Genomic DNA, 17,075 nt, shown 5'->3' on the forward strand with positions numbered 1-17,075 from the left:
AGTTATTTTTGGGAGGTGAACAAAAGTACAGAAAGAACAGAGAGAATTTAGCGACTCACCCGCAGAGCCATCGAACCCAGAGACGAAGGCCCGCCGACAGTCACACGGAGCAATGTACTCACTCTGGAAAACAAAAGGGACAATGCATGGGACCTCCGTCAGTCACACGCTGGAACCCACTGCTCAGCCCTATGCTAGGCCCAGCAGGGATGACAAAGGCTGGCAAATCCTTGGCACCTGCCTTTAAGGGAAGGACAATCTAGCTGAAAAGGCAAGCTGAACAGTAAAAAAGAAAGAATTTAGTGCACACTGAAGAAGACCCTAATTAATTAAAGGCTAGAAGAGCTGTTCCCTTTAGCCTCTATTTCCTCATCTGGAGAACAAAGCAAGTCAAGAGAAACTGGTCAAAACTGCTTTTTTTCCTCACTGAGATCTTACTCCAAAACACACCAGTAGCCTTCACCCTTCCTTACCACTGACATTTAGGCATCTGTTATTTTTCTGAAAAGTAAGGATGAATTTCTGTTTTAAGTGCCAATAATTCTCTCACTTAAATCTCGGTAAGTTTCAGCTTGTTTCCGAACTTCCTGTTTGTGTCCCCCTCCAAAGCAGTGTCACCAATCACTCCCACGCAGACCCTGTCCCTTCCTTTTAGGGAAACAGAGGAAACGCTTCCTCCAACCCAGGTGACTTTAGCAAAATAAAATGTCATATCCAAATCCAGTCCTTCCCAGATGAGAATCCCCTTGCCTCTTAATGGAAGGGAGTTAGGGGCTGAAGAACGTAAGAAGTTCTCATTCCTGGGCAGAGGGTATGAGGCCACAGTATGTAAAGTCTGGTAACAGCCAGTGAGGCACAGAGAGTTAAAGAACTTGTCCAAAGTCACACAGCTAGTAAATAGCAGAGGCAGGATTTGAACCTGGGCAGTCAGCTCCTGGAAGCCCTATATCTGCCATGCTGTCCCCATGTGACACATTATCTCATCCTCCTAACAGCTCTCCAGGATAAGACCAATAGCAAATGAGAAAACAGAGGTTCAAAGACAGACTCTGTAAGTAACTTGCCCACTACCAGGTCAATAGTAGGCTCAGGATCTGGTGGCTAAAGGCAAACGTGGCCCACTCCTGCTACGTGGGTGAGAGCTACCCCTTTCACCATGGCAGCGACAATCACATCCTTAAGCAGCTACAAGACCACTCCCCATAGAGATGCTAGAAGGGCCAGCAGGGAGAATCACAGCGAGCCAACCCTGCCCTCTAGGGGCCCAGCGACGTGCTCTGCAATGAGTCTCATCGCCTCTCTCAGCCTCAGTTCCTCATTTCTAAAACAGTCATTCAGATTGCTAAAGGCCAACAGCAGGCACACGTTTGGTCCCCAAAATGTGAAGGGATATTTAATAGATAGCACTAAGGGCACAGAAAGAAATGGCTGCCAACATTATGAACTGTAGAATATTCATTTGTTTATTAACCCAGTAAACATTGGTGCGAGACTAAAAAAAGGCAACAATGAATGGGTGGAGGAAGGGGTCCCACCCGGGGTCCCACCCTTCTCCTAGGACTGTTGTGAGGAACATGAGTTAATGTTTAAAACAGCTCACCAGGAACCTGACTGCTACACGTATGCAGTGGGACAGATATTGATTTCTTCTTTCTGGATGGTGGTGAAAAAGTATCTAAGAGGCTGGGAGAACTAAGCTAACAAAAATAACTCTTGTGCTAAACACTACAGTGCACAATGGGGACAACACAGAGAGGGCGCTCTCCACACCTGTGACACAGAGCGAGGACACAGGTCAAAGGGCGGCCAGGGAAGGTACTGTGGATCTTAGCCCAGCTGGACGCCCCACCCCTATCCGGGCAAGACTGAGAGCAGGGACTGGGCAGCCCCAGGCATTTACCCAGAGGTGCTCATCAGCAAAGGTAAAAGGAAAATTTCTCCAAAGGGAAGTGAGGCTGGCAGCAGGTGGACATGTTTGTCTGGGATCAGGATAAGGCCTGGGGCAAGGACGTCTAGACATGACCTAAGTGGCCAACATGCCAGAAAGACATGGCTTACCAAAGCTGTCACCTCCACACCAACAGGCTAAGCAGAGGCCAGACAAGCACTGGGCCCGGGCCTTTTACTCTTCCCCCAGCCCTGAGGCTGGCAAAGCCCAGGAACATTCTCCCTTGAGAGCAGCAATAGGTCTAAAGAAGCCAACGCCGTAGCCGGCAAGGAACACAGCACAGAAACACAGCTGTTGGCTTTTTCTCCCAAACCATCCATTTCTCTCCAGCTCTCATATCAGTACTCAAGTCCAAGCCTCCCTCATCTCTACCTGGACCACTGCCCCTACAATCCTCTCTTCACACGCCTCAGAGTGAGCTTTTCAAAATGCTGACCCACTATAGACTCCAGATCTACAGAACAATAAGATAATAAATTTGTGTTGTTTTAAGCCACTGAGTTTATGGTAATTTGTTACAGCAGCAATAGGAAACTAAAACTTGATCCAATAGGGAAAAGACCACAAGAGGCTATAACTGGGGTTTCAAACTCAAATGCCTTAGGGTACAGGAAGGTAAACCTAACGAGTAAAGGAGGACAAGGGGGCATTTTTTCTGGAGAGAGCAGCTCCTGCTCAGCCGATTCCTGTGGTGCTGGAATGCAGGCCACATACTGCCCACCTTCAGTGTTTCGGGAGAAGATGAGCATATGTGAGTTCAGGAGAAATCAAATAATTTTTAAATGTTGGCATCTCATTCAAACAATGTAAATAATACACAGCCAAATGAAACACATCTGTAAACTATAGGAAGAAAAAAAAAAGAGCCTCAGCCATCTCTCAAAATCCAGCCCAAATACAGACTTCCACAAAGCTTTCTGACCCATCCAGCTTTCAGAAATATCCCACATCTCTGAATTTTACAGGGCCACCCACAATGGCATTTTTTCATGCCCTGCCTTGAGTAATCACAAATAATATTGGCTAAGATTCACTAAATACCTACTAGTTGCCAATAACTATATTCTTTTCCTGTAATTCTAACCCCAACAGCAGCTCTGGAAGGCATCATCCTCGCCATTTACAGACGAAAAACAAAGTTCAGAGAACTAAATGACATTTCTCTAAGGAACCACTGTTCTGAGTGGCAGGGCTGAGATCTGAGCTCAGATCTGACTCTCAAAAGCCCATGCCCTTGCCACACTGCCAAACCACCTCTTTTACTCTGTACAGAGACTGTGTGCATCGGGTCTGCACACCTGGATTCTAAATGCCAAGGAGACAAGAAACACATGGCCTGCCCTGCACTTACCTCTACCTTCATCAACCATATAAGAGACGTCGCCTACCCCCAGGACTCACATCTATGTGCAAGCCTGGCTCCCCCGCTTAGTAGCTGAGTAAGCGTTGGGCTTAACTTCTTCATCTGTAAAACAGGGATGATAAAAATGCCTGCCTTGGAGGGTTGAGGTGTGACATAAAGCAATTAGCATATGCTAAGCTTCTGATTTTTCCAGCGGCAAAATTAGACAGATATCCATGATGTATTAGCCCTAATAAACAGCCACATAAACTCTGCTGAATATGCAACATGGCAACATGGCATTTGCTATAGTTTCAGGGACGCTCAGATCTGCCTTTAATACATCAGGCAGAGCTGAGGTGTGACCTGGGCCACTGTGGACAGGCGAAGAGAAGCAGAAAGCCATCCAGGGAGGGGGAAAGACGCGAGAAGGCCCAGAAGGAGTAGGTCTGTGTGGGGAGAGACAGCTAATTAGCCTGACTGCTGGGGCAGAAAGCTCAAGGGAATGGCAGCAGAGATTCCTGGAAGGGTAGGCTGAAGACAGCGGTCAAGGTCCTCACACATCACACTAAGAGGCATGAACTTTATCTTGCAAGTTCTAGAGAGAGACCAAAGTTCAAGAGGGAGTGGTGACATGACCGGAACTGGGTTTTTAAGAAAAGCAGTCAACATGGCCACAAGCAGATGGAACAGGGCAAGCAAGGCTGATAGCAGAGTGGTGAGAAAAGCATAACTCAAGTTATTAGGCCCGGTCGGGGCTGACATCTTCCTCCCACCTGACCATTCACCCTCATAGGCCATGAGTATGGCACAGTGCCTCAGACAGACTAGGTTCTTAACAAAAATGAAACCAAATAAGTAAACGGCTATCTGTCCCCAGGAAGTCCCAGAGGCGAGATTATGAATAGCGTAAGGGCGGCCTGTTCCTAATACTGAAGTAACTTACAGTCTTTGGCATTTTCTTCTCTTTTAAATGAAACCAAGTCAAGGTATGTGGGAAAACGAATAGCTGACCAAAGATGCACGCCCTTTCCTTAGGGTAAAGTCACTGGAAAGTGGCTTCCCACCCTGGACGTGCTTTCCCAAGCTCCCTCACATCTAAGTGGGGGCCACATGACTAGTTCTTACCAACGAAATGTGGGTGGGAAGTGATGTCTTGGTCAGGGCAGGCAAAAATGGGTGTGCCCTCTCCATACCCCTTCTCCTTCTGCCAGCTGGAATGGTGGCTTCATAGGATGGAAAGAGCCTGGATTCCTGAATCACTTTTCTTCCTAATAGAAGAAAGTCACCCACCAACCAGGAACACCCACTCTGGAGTGCTATATGAACATGAAATAAGGCTGCACAGTACCAGGCCACTGAAACTTTGAGACATGTAACCACAGCTAGCATCACTCTACTTAACAGAGTGGATAAAATCACTCTGGGATAAAAACCACTACCCCCACCCCAAGAGAGTCTGTTTAAGAAATACAAAACAAAACAGGAAGCCGACTCCAGGAGGAATGGGAGTAGGATCCAAAGAGTTTAGGAAAATCTGATTCATGTCTTCCAGAAGGAGGAACCACGAACACAGCCAAAAGCTCAGTTGGCAGAGTCACTCCTGACAGAACATGACCCTTTGACTAAGCCAATCCCAAAAGGGGAATATGGGACCTTACAGATGGCAGGATGAAGAAGTCAGATTTCTAAGAGGTGCAGGTCTGGCCCCAACCAATGATTCTCCTGGTTTGGGGCCAGTGGTGCCCACCAATCCCAATGTCTGGCTTACATGGTACATGAAAACATCCAGACTACCAGAGAGAATGGACAATTCCTCACCATAAAAGTGCCCCTAGGCCCAAATTCATTAATACCACAATCCTTGTTCAGAGTTTACAAAAAAAAAAAAAAACCAAACACAAAAAACAACAACTTAGAGTTGCAGAGGACAGCAAGCAGGCCCTTGAAGTGCCAAGTCCTTGCGTAATTATCCACTTGGGGTGCGTTTTCTCTCTAACACAGAACAGTGTGTAGGTGTCTGTATTTGTATTCTGGAAAATACACAAAGGACAGAATTCAAGATTCCCCTTCATTCTCCAACACTCTCCCGTCCCCACCCATAGGAGAAATTCCATCAGCCCTGACTCTAGCCTAAAATGAAACAATTAGGAACCAGAGCCACAAAGAACAGCAGCCTCTCTATTACTGAGGAGGCTGCTGTGGCGCGTCACACACAAAGCAATCCTTCCTCCTGGTCCTCAAAGTCCTGGCAAGGACCCAGAGTCCCACTTAACAGTCACCCCAGCTAGGCCCCACCTCTCTGCAGGAACCGAAGCAAGGGACAGACTCAGGACTTCTCCTTTCTTTCTGTAGATGGCACCACAAACACTTTCGAGTTCCAAACCTCCCAATGTCCTCTGCCATCTGCCTGCAAGGTCCACACTCAACCTGTTCTGCGGCTTCCCCTCTGAACCTTTCCCCTCTTCTCTGTTCCTAAAGCCAGCACCCAAGTCCAAGCCCTCTGTACCCGAACTCTGGGATCCTACAATGGCCTCCTAACAGGTTTCTCAATTCCCACTGTGTCCCCTCTCCACTCCATACTAAACACTGCTCACTCTTATTGATCATGTCACTCTCGTGTTCAAAGACCCTCAGCGGGGCCGGCCAGGTGGCGCAATGGTTAAGAATTGGCTTGGGACGCCAGAAGGCCCCGGTTCAGATCCCACATATGAGGGCCAGTGACACTGCCCTCTACAGCTAAGATGCTGAACAACAGCTCAACTTGGAGCTGAGCTGCTGCGAGTCGCCGGTGACGGCATAGGCTGCAGTCCCTGTGGCAGTGGGTTGCCATGGGCTACCGTGTGTAGACAGCAGCCAGCGTGAGCGGCCAGCAACCGCAGTGAGCAGCTATCCAGCGACTGATCTGCCTCGCCCGGGAAGAGCGCAATGATGGTGCCAACTTGGGCCAGTGAAGCAACGTCCTCCACAACTAGAATGAAGACCAAAATGACAGCAACTTGTCTGTTCCCCTTCCCCCAATTCCCCAGCGCTGTTCCCATCCCCCTAATTCCCCAATAAAAAAAATCTTTAAAAAAAAAAAAGACCCTCAGTGGGTTACTACTAACAGAAACCTAAAGTCCTGACTCTGGCGGCCAAGACCACCCATGAAATGGGTGTCTCATGAATGATCTTGACCAGGCCCCTATTTTTCTTTCTTCTTCAAGATTATCATTATTCATGTTCTCCCATTTCCATGGATTTGCTCGTACCTCTATCTCCAAGCATCTAACTTCTACCTGTTCACACTGCAATTTGAATACACTTCCTCCATGAAGCCTTCCTTGATCCTGCCAGCTTAACGTATTCCCTCTCACCTCTGAATTCAGTCCACACTTTATCTAAACCTGTGCTGTCCATTACAATGGACGCCAGCAACATGTGGCCATTGGGCACATGAAGTATCACTAATGGGACTGAGAAACTGAATGTCTAATTTTATTTCCTTTTAATTAAGTGTAAATTTTAAAACTGATGCTCAAGATACAGTTATTAGAAAACTCTTTTAAGTATGTTTAGAACAACTTGGGTATGTAAGTCTACTTTTTCAACTGTAAATTTTATGAAATCTAAATACAGATCATGTATTTCCAACGAACATTTTACTTTCAAATTAAGATGTTTTGTTTCATTTTTTTATTTGGGAATTGGGGAAGGGGAACAGCCAAGTTGTTGTCCTTCAATCTTAGTTGTGGAGGGCGCACTAGCTCAGCGCCAAGTCCAGTCACCATCCAGCAACCCATAGCCAGCTTGCAGCTGCTCAGCTCAAGGTGCCATGTTCAATCTTAGTCGCAGGTGGGCGTAGCCACCATCTCAAGCGGGAGTCGAACTGGCAACCTTGTTGTTAGGAGCATATGCTCTCACCAGAGCCATCCTGCCACCTATTGGCAGCTCAACAGCAGCTCAGCTCGGGTGCAACTCACTGACCCATGTGGGAATCGAACTGGGAACCCTGTTGCTCAGAACTCGCACTCTTAACCAACTGAGCCACTCAGCTGGCCCAAGATGTTTTGTAAATGTAAAATACACACTGAATTTAAAGATTTAGTATAAGAAAAAGGAATATAAACTATCTCATTAATAATTTTTATATTATTGTGTTGAAATGACAATATTTTTGACATAATGGGGTAAATAAAATATTTATTAAAATTAATTTCACTGTGCTATACACCTGAAACTAATATAAAATAATATTGAATGTCAACTATAATTAAATATGTGTGTGTGTGTGTGTGTGTGTGTGTGTGTGTGTGTAGTCACAGGATGCAAAGCACAGCATAGGAATAGAGTCAATGGTACTGTAACAGCTGTGTACAATGTCAGAGGGGTAGTAGACGATGGGGTTATCACTTTGTAAGGGGATAAATGTCTAATCATTATGTTGTTTTCTACACCTGAAACTAATAATAAAATTAAATTAAATTAAAAAATTAATTTTACTGTTTCTTTTTAATTTTTTTAATATAGCTATGAGAATATTTAAAATTACATGTGTGCGTTATCACAATATGGATTGTTAAGTGCCCCACATATTTCTACTCAACAGTGCCAATCTAGTCCTTTCCTAACATTTTGTGTTAGCATTTTTTACCCTGGCTGATCTACTCTTTAATCTCTTTAATGGGGCCTTTTCCCTCATCCATCTCAAAACAGTAATAATAACAACAGCAGCAGCTAATATAATAAGACTTATGAGGTGACAGACATGCTTGAAGCATTTACACCTATTAACTCATTTAATCCTGGCAACAGTCCTATGAAGTCGATGGGTCATTAACCCCTTCGTACAGGTGGGGAAACTGAGGCCCAAAGAGTTTCACTGACACTTAGGAATCTGAAGTAACTTGCCTAAAGTGAAGTGGCCGGTTGGTGGCAAACCTGGCATGTGAACCCGGACAGTCTCCAGAGCCCATGTATGCTAACCACCGGCCCTCTGCATTTGCCCCAGTACTTAGCCCTGAGCAGGCAGTCAGGAAGCATGCATGCCCCAAACAAACACAGCACAACTTCTCCCACCGTGCAGGGCTAAGCTACAGCAGGAGAAATGACAGGTAAAGATTATAAAAGAAAAATGGCAGGGGAAGGGGAAGGGAGGAGGGGCAGCAGGAGTACAAGAATGTAAGTCTATGAAGCATAAACAAAACAGTGATTTCTGCGATAAGAGTGACAGCTAATAAAGAGCAGGTTAACTTTTTGTGTTTTCAGGATACAGCTGGAAAACACATTTTTCTAGAATTAGAGCCTCAGTTTCCTGATCTAGGCAGGGACCATCCAATTCCAATACTCCAGGATCATTAGGAGACAAAGCACTGAGGGAAAGCCTGGAATGTCACCTGTGGTTTAGCCAGCAGCACTGCCATTCCCAACGTTTAACAAGGAATTGCTCTGGGTGTATATTAGGCCCCCATTTACTATCAAAGAGCATTTTTAAAAATCAGTAAGGGTATTGGACCCAAACCAGCTGTATGATGACAAAAAAAGTTGGCTCGGGAACAGCACCCAGGACCAACATTATTAAGATAAACTTGGCTTGACTACAAGAATATCCCCTACTAGTGAACATATAGACTGTATCCTAACTCCAGGAAAAACAAAACTGAAATACCTACACGACAAAGCTTCTAACACACCCTTCTCCAGAAACCTTCAACTTTTAATTCAAGTATGATTCACAGGGAAAATCTATCCATACAATGAGGCCTCCCTGGAGGTTAAGGTTCATAAATAAAGCAGAACTATCAGGCGACTTTGACTGGGGCTCCATGAAAGCCTGTGAAACTCCTTTCAGAGGAAAGACCCAATTTCAGACAAGTGTGTGCTAGTGGGCTGTGATGGTTAATTTTGTGTGTCAACTTGCCTGGGCTAAGGGGTTCCCAGAAAGCTAGCTGGTAAAACATTATTTCTGGTGTATCTGTGACACTGATGTGGAAGAGATTAACATCTGAAATCAGCAGACCGGATAACGATTGCCCTCACCAATCAATGCACATGGGCAGCATCCAATCCACTGAGGATCTGAATAGAACAAGAGTGTGGAGGAAGGGCCAATCTGCTCTCCTGTTTAAGTTGAAACATCTACCTTCTCCCGCCTCTGGACATCAGCAGTCCTGGTTCTCAAGTCTTCAGCTCAGATAGGAACTTACACCATTGGTGCCATCTGCAAACTGGAGAACCAGGAAAAACTGGTGCAGTTCCAGTCCACACCTGAAGATCTGAGAGCCCGGGAAGCTGATGTGTGAGCCAACAAACTCACAGTAAGTTTTTATATATACAAATATCTATACATCTTATTGACTCTCTCTGGAGAACCCTAACTGACACAGGGACTTAAGACCCCAAACCAACTACTACATAATGTGCTCCAGCCACAGGAACCACCGTCCACCTTGCATTACAGGTGTGTATGCATATCTTAACTCCATTACTCAACTGTATGCTTCTTGAGACCAGGATCATTCTTACCTTTGTGTCAGGTATCATACCTAAGGCAGTGCCTTGCAAAGACTATAAAAAATATATGCATAAATGACTCTATGGAAGAACAGCACTTTGTATTAATATATTGTCTCATCTCTCTACTAACCCGTAAGCACAGCGAGAGCAGGAATGCAGCCTTAAATTCATCTTTGTAACCCTACAGTACCAGGACCACAGAAAGGCATGCAAACACTTGCTGAGTCAATGACCTAAGACTAGATCCTAGAATTCCTTCACCCTTCTGCCTTTCAGCCCCATAACATGAGGTCTCCAGCTCATCAAACCCAAATCTCCCATATTTAAGTCACTACTTTTCTCAGAGACAAAGGGCACTTTTAAGTATTTACTGAGTTGCTTTCATTAAAGGGGGAGGAGGGGTGATATTCAGAATCATCCCTACCACCTGGTAGAGTGGAGATCAATAACGACTTTCTGGCTGCTCTTCCGGCCATGCCAGAGGATGGGACAGTCTGACAGGGAGAAGGGAGGAAGGACAGACAATTCCACTAGGAACAAGGTATGACAGAGGGGATGTGGTAAAGTGTGTCAGCAACAGAAAGGTCCAGACTTCTGCCCCTCCATTTGCCCACTAATTCTTCCATAACTGATTGAAAGCTAGCTGTATTCACTGGAAACATGGAAACCAGAATCAAATCAACAGGACATCAGTGGAACCCTAATAAACACAGGTCCCTGTGCCAAGCCATGAAGGATATGGTTAGGTGTGGGCTGACAACTAGAATCCAATAAACACATTAGATCTGGAGGAAAACATAAAACAAGAGGAGAAGCTGATGCGTTCCCTCATCGGCCTGCGCTGCTCAGTACCTGGTGGGCGTCTCCCGACGGGACGATGTAGGCCTGGATCGGCTCGGTCACATACTCCAAGTTCCTCATGGCTTGTCTCAGCTGCCGAAGCAGCTCTGAAGTGACCTTTGGAGGCATGCTGACGTCTGCAACAACAGGAGAGTTTGTTCCAAAACCAGCATGCCCCATGCAACTCAATGATTGCTAATAACAACTCAAAGGGAGCCCTAGAGAAGCACCAGCCATGTTCACCCCACTCCCAGATGCATCTCCAAACTGACCACCCCACCACCAGACAAAAATTAAAGCTGCCAGAAACTCTCTGCTCAGTCTATTCATCCCTCTCTCTCCTAACCCCTGGTAACAAATCTTTTTACTTTCTCCGCAGTTTTACCTTTTCTAGAAAGTCATATAGTTGGAATCGTGCAGTATACAGCCTTTTCAGGTAGGCTTCTTTCACTTAACAATATGCATTTAAGGTTCTTCCATGTCTTTTTATGGCTCGATAGCTCATTTCTTTTTCAGGGCTGAATAATAATCCATTGTCTGGATATACCACAGCTTATTTATCCATTCACGTACTAAAGGACATCTTGGTTGAATCCACATTTTGGCCATTTTGAATAAAGCTGCCATACACATCCACCTGCAGGCTTTTGTGTGGACATAAGTTTTCAACTCTCTTGGGTAAATACCAAGGAGCACGTATCATATGCTACGTATGTATCGTATGGGAAAAGTATATTCAGTTTTGTAAGAAACTGTCAAGCTGCCTTCCAACCAAGCTGTACCTTCTTGCACTCCCACCGTTAATCAGTGAACACTCCTGTCGCCCCACATTCTCATCAGCACTTGGCATTTCAGTGTTCTGGATTTTGCCAACCCATTTTTTAAACAAACAAAAAATGTTTACTTAACCAAAAATGACCTCATGCACGATGCTAAGTAATGGAGAGCTACAGGGAGGCCAGTATGCTACAGGCTATCTTCGAGGAGTGACATCCTGGCTCACTGTGGCTTGTCCCCTGCTAGGTGTGGATCCTTTTTTGGTTCTTTTTTCTTAACATTTTCATCTGCTGCTTCTCCTTCATGATCACCAGCACCTTGGGCTTCCACACATCAGTCGTTACGGTTTCCTCCAACAGAGGTCCCTATTAGGTGTCATACTGATCTTGGGGCTCATTGGGCAAGTGCTCCATTCCTAATCTGCAGCCAGGGCAGCTTTAGTCGCAGGCCTTGAGGCTCTGCCTCAAGAGTCCCCAAAGGACAGACGTACTCGGAGAGTCCCTAGTCCCTGGTCCTAGTCACAATTCAAACCTGTCCGTGTTCCTTGCATTACATCCGCTTCTGAATGCTTTTGAGAGGCATCCTTTCCTTTTATCTGATGTACTGAGCCTATAATTTCTCACCTATCTGAAAAAGAGGGAGAAGTATTTGGTCTGACCTAAGTTTATATGTCAACACCTCCACTGAGTTCAAAATGAAGCCTATTGTGACCTCGTAAGCTTGGCAGCACCTGAAAATTTGTTATGACATCTTTCAGGAGCTTCAGAAGAGACTAAACATGTTTCCAAACCATATTTCTGAGCAACTTAACAATCTTAGAGTCAAGCAAAAATGTAGACTTCCTTTGGAGCAGTATTTCTACCCTGACTGCATCAGGAAAACTTGTGATTTAATTAGTCTGGAGTACAGCTTGGGTGTCTGGAATTTTAAAAAGCAAATATATGATAGAAGCCAACATACCTTCTTTCCAGATCATTAATTTCCTTATAGAATCTGGCTTCTTTTGGGGCACATTCTGATTAAGGACTTTGATAGCACTGATTCAGGGTTTAGGGCACTGACTGTAGTGTGTATCAAACATTATCAGTCACTAACCTCACTGATAAAGTCACCAGGACCAATGACAAGCCCAAAAGTCCTCAATTACAAACTGCAGGCTGTCAAAGGCAAAACAAAATGGAGCCAGCCAAAGACATCCTCTGCTTCCTGGTACCACAGCTCGCCTCCTCACCACCACATTCTGACCTTCATCACCATCTCCTGCCTCATCATCACATTCCCCCTCCTGATGGCCCCCTCACTGTCATCATATCATCAGCTTTACTCTACGACAGTGGCATTGTCACGCTTCCGCCCACAATGCCACCTGCCCCCATCGCCACTCTTCACGCTTCTCCTGCTCCTTCTCCCTACCCCTCATGCTCTTTACATGTGCTTGCTGTCCTTGGTCAGATACAGCCACCTCTTTGTCACATAAATCAGATACCATGAAAAAACTCCCAACACCACAACCAACAATTAGGATGTGGTGAGGGACGGCGGCAGCAGCGGCAGAGCTGGAGAAGACCGCAACATGCGATGGCTGAGGGAACATGCTTGGCAGCGGAGCTGGACACAGTAGCAAGGTGGTCGAGACAGCTGTGGCCACAAGGACAACAGGGCTTGAAGGTAACTGAGTGGATGAGCAGCTACTGCTGAGGCGGGGGAAAGCTGGTGTAATTATAAGACCCAGCCATTGAGGTGGCAGCAGTTGAAAAGGCACTCAAGATGAAGGAAATGAAAGGCATGGCTGGTGACGCTCACAGGGTCATTTTTATGAGGATTAAATGGGTTACTATATATAAAGCACTTAGAAACAGTGCCTGGCACATAGTAAATGTTATGTGCCTGCAAGTTAAATGCACAAGTAACTAACTATAAAAGCAATGTGACAAATGGTGCAACAGGTGTATATACTGCTTCTCCTTAAGGCAGGGACTATGTCCCCTTCATCTCTGAAGCCATGTATCTAGCCCAGCACTTAACACATACATATGCTCACTCAAAGATGGCTGAATGAATATCACGACTTTGTGTCTATGATCTTTTCAGACTCAATGTATTGTAATCAACAGTAATGAGCCTTTGGGGAAAGAAAGCTAGGATCTTAGAAGATGCCGTTTAATAGCATCTGTTCGTTCCGCATCCCATTACTTTTCAGAACTGTCAGGAGCAGCCAAGAGCTAATCAGGGTGTGCAGGGAAGTGGCAAGCCAAGAGCAACAAACCTAGGCCATGATGCAACATTAGCCCATACAGTGCCAGGTAGTTTTAAATCATGCTTTAAAATGAATGACTCATTTAAAAGTCTCTTGCATATGTGGGTCTGCTTTTAGAAACAAGTTCCTAAACCTTCAGCCTTTATCACAAACAAGACTTTTCACTGCTTGGCAATACATGAAAAGCACACCCTATTTACCTCACTAGGTGGCTAGAAGAATTTAACATGACAACATGTGTGAAAGCACCATGCACAGCATCTGGTACATTGTAGAAACTCAAGAAATGTGATTTGAATCTAGATCTGAAGCACCAGCTGGGATTCCTACACGCCTTGTTATAAGAATAGAAGGGACTGGTTTATTCCAATTTCAGCATCTTGACACATGCACAGATGCCAAGCTGCTCATCCAGCGTCAACAGCATTAGAGGTGGTGGTTTGTTTCTCTGCCCCGCCCCTGAGTGAGGGCAAAGGGCTTTATAGATACATTGGTGGTTAATTCTCACAATAATCCTCCAAGGGAGATTTCACTATTCCCATTTTACAGGAAAAGGAACAAGAGTTAAATACTGGAGCATTGGGACGGGGACCCAAGGTCTAGCTATCTAATTCCCCAAGTCCCTGCTGTATTACACCATATTTATCTAGGGAACATAAGAGAGGCTCTCTGAAAGCTTTCTAAGGCAAACAGCATGAAAACAAGTACGTTCTGGTTTCCAGCTGGGATCTGCAACCTCAGACAACTGAAGCTCCCTGAACCTCTATTTCTTCATATATAATAAAATGAAAGCGAAGTTCTCTTCAAACTCTAAATTTGATGAGTCTATCACTTTTTCCCTATCCTTACTTCCTCTTTCTCCCATTCTTTCTTCCTCTCCTTCCTGATATGGCCCAAAACTTGTTGCATACATCTATATATATTTTTTAAAGGGCCTAAAATTGTATGCAATTATAGCACTGATCTTCCAAAGAGATCAGTCATGGTATCGTATGTGCTTCAAGCAATCAACTTTTTAAGTCCACTAAAAGGAAACATCATGGTTCTCCTGAATAGTCCATAGAAAAGCAGAGGCATACATGGGACAGAAATATAGAAATACACCACTTTTCAGAATTCAGGTTTCTGGCAACTCAAAAATACCATCAACTAACTAGTTCTGGGGAGAAAGTATGGTTCCAGAAATTTTTCCCAAAAAGATTTTTCTAAATGCACATTCAATTTATAAAGCACAATCTTATATTACACACTTTTCTCATTTCATAATTGTATGATAAACTTGAAGGCACACAATAAAGGATTCTATTAGAGATTACAAAGACTAGGACTTTTTCAATAATAACCTATCACCACCAGCAGCACCACCACCACCCCCACCCCCAGAAAGGGAAACGCAAAAACTATAATTCTCTGACTACCTAAAAAACTAGTAAATATAGAGAAACAGTAACCAACTATACAGGAAGCCAAAGAACAAAATGGTTTTTAATTTCCACATATACATCCTCCCACCCCCAGCCATGATCAATTATTAATCCCTTGCCTTCTCTTTTCTTCCACTTGGGAGAAAAATGAGGGACCTAAAATCCTTTTGAGACATTCCATCTAATAATAGGCAAAATTATTACCTGTTTCCACACCTGGGTCTCCTGAGTATGTCACCTCGTTAGGTTCAATTATTCTTAAATTCTTCAGCTGGAAATCCCGGTGACTCGACCTAAAGAAGAGGAAGAACAGGATATTGCAGACTTTGACCGGAGTAAACGTGGCAAGGCTTGGTCAGAGAGGATATCAACTTGACTTAGCAAATTTCCCTTCACTCTTACCCCAGAATCAGTGACGAAATGAATAAAAGCCTCAGTTAAAACCTGCAGGTAAAACATTAGCAGGTAAACCTTCTCAGGCCTAGCCTCTAGTTCATGAATTCTCTTTAGCTAAGTCTACTCTCTTGTTTAACTAGTATAGAAAGGTTTATCTGCCATGACTATATTTGTCACATGTACAAGTTCTATTTGGGACTTTTTCTTTTTTATTTGCCTCTTCTTTCTTCATGGTGTCCTATTCTTTCGCTATGATTTCTATTCCCTCTTAGCTTGAATAATCTGGGACCTTTATTTTATAATTCGTGTCAGAGTTTCCAGTAGGTTTGGGGATAGTAATCCTCAGGTTTGCTGGGTCTGCTGGTTCCCTCTTGCTGGGGCATTCAGTGCTTTGTAACCGTTGAGTAAGAGCTCATCTTCAGTGGAGGCTACTTTCTCTACGAGACTGAGATGTGCCCTGGGTTGTACAAGGCACTACTGTCACTGTTGCTCGCTTCTGAGATTAATTTTCATTTTTAACTTCTTAGCTAAGAGATTTGCACACAAGTCTCCTGCCCCCATATGTGCACAGTTTGACACCCTGGACCCCTGGTACAAAGGCTGATGGCATCCAATAGATAACCTCCCCAAGACTCAGCTTACCAGCTAAGTTCCCCTAAATTCAAGCCTCAGGTTCCACTAAATTTCTGGCACCTGAGGATTTCTTTTTCTTTTAAGACCATTAGTCAACAAATATTTATTGAGAATCTTCTATAATCCAGGCCTATTCTAGACACAACAATGCACAGAAAAGACATCTGTAAAGAGGTTTACATGGGGGCGGCACGGAGGGAGAGTACAGGGAGAAAAGGATAAAAGTGGAAAGGCAACAGACACAAAACAAGAATGCAGTATGTCAGGTAGCGGGTACGTGTTCTATGAAAAACAGTAAGAAAGCAGGGCAGGGAAAAGGTTATGTGATATGGGGTTGCCAGGCAAGGCCTCTTTGCTAACAGATGACATTTTAGCAGAAACTTAAAAAAAAGTGAGGGATCAAGCCATGCGGATATCTAGGGGAAGAACATTCCAGAAAAGAAGAACAGCAAGTACAAAGGCCCTAAGGCAGAAGTATGCCTGATACACCAGAAAGAAAGCAAGGAGGCCAGTGTGGTATGGTTGTGTGTATTGGGAGATTAGGAGACAAGCTCAGAGGGGCAACAAGGAACCTGTTATAGGCTATAGAAAGGGTTTTAGATTTTACTCAGCTGTGAACTGAAAGTTATTTTGTTATAATTTTACCACATTTTTATGTGTTAGTAGAGGGAAACGGGTCCACATTAGCTCAGTCCACCCCACAGCCAGACCAAAACACCTGACATTTTTACCAGTCACTCCAGCCTGCTCTCAGATGGCTATTATTTTAATTTCATTGGACAGAATGAGAAGTTCTTGACTGGGGGAACCATATATTCTTTCATTAAAAAGTAAGACACCGGGCCGGCCGAGTGGCGCGATGGTTAAGAACTCGCTTGGGATGCTAGAGGGCCCCGGTTCGGATCCCACATATGAGGGCCAGTGACACTGCCCTCCACAGCTAAGATGCTGAACAACAGCTCA

The 17,075-nt window shown here is 44.6% G+C and overlaps 1 protein-coding gene across 2 annotated transcripts in view; it reads right to left on the reverse strand.

The window, feature by feature from the left end:
• The window catches only part of XPNPEP1 (X-prolyl aminopeptidase 1), a 49,697-nt gene that overhangs the window by 27,035 nt on the left and 5,587 nt on the right, over window positions 1-17,075 (reverse strand). For both annotated transcript variants that reach the window (XM_019646670.1, XM_019646671.1), the window contains exons 2-4: window positions 15,288-15,376; window positions 10,638-10,762; window positions 60-123 (exon numbers count right to left, since the gene is read on the reverse strand). In XM_019646670.1, the coding sequence (XP_019502215.1) occupies window positions 60-123; window positions 10,638-10,762; window positions 15,288-15,376 (278 nt within the window). The remainder of the gene's footprint in view (window positions 1-59; window positions 124-10,637; window positions 10,763-15,287; window positions 15,377-17,075) is intronic.

This window comes from Hipposideros armiger, unplaced genomic scaffold (assembly GCF_001890085.2).
Source record: "Hipposideros armiger isolate ML-2016 unplaced genomic scaffold, ASM189008v1 scaffold_105, whole genome shotgun sequence".
Taxonomy (NCBI): domain Eukaryota; kingdom Metazoa; phylum Chordata; class Mammalia; order Chiroptera; family Hipposideridae; genus Hipposideros; species Hipposideros armiger.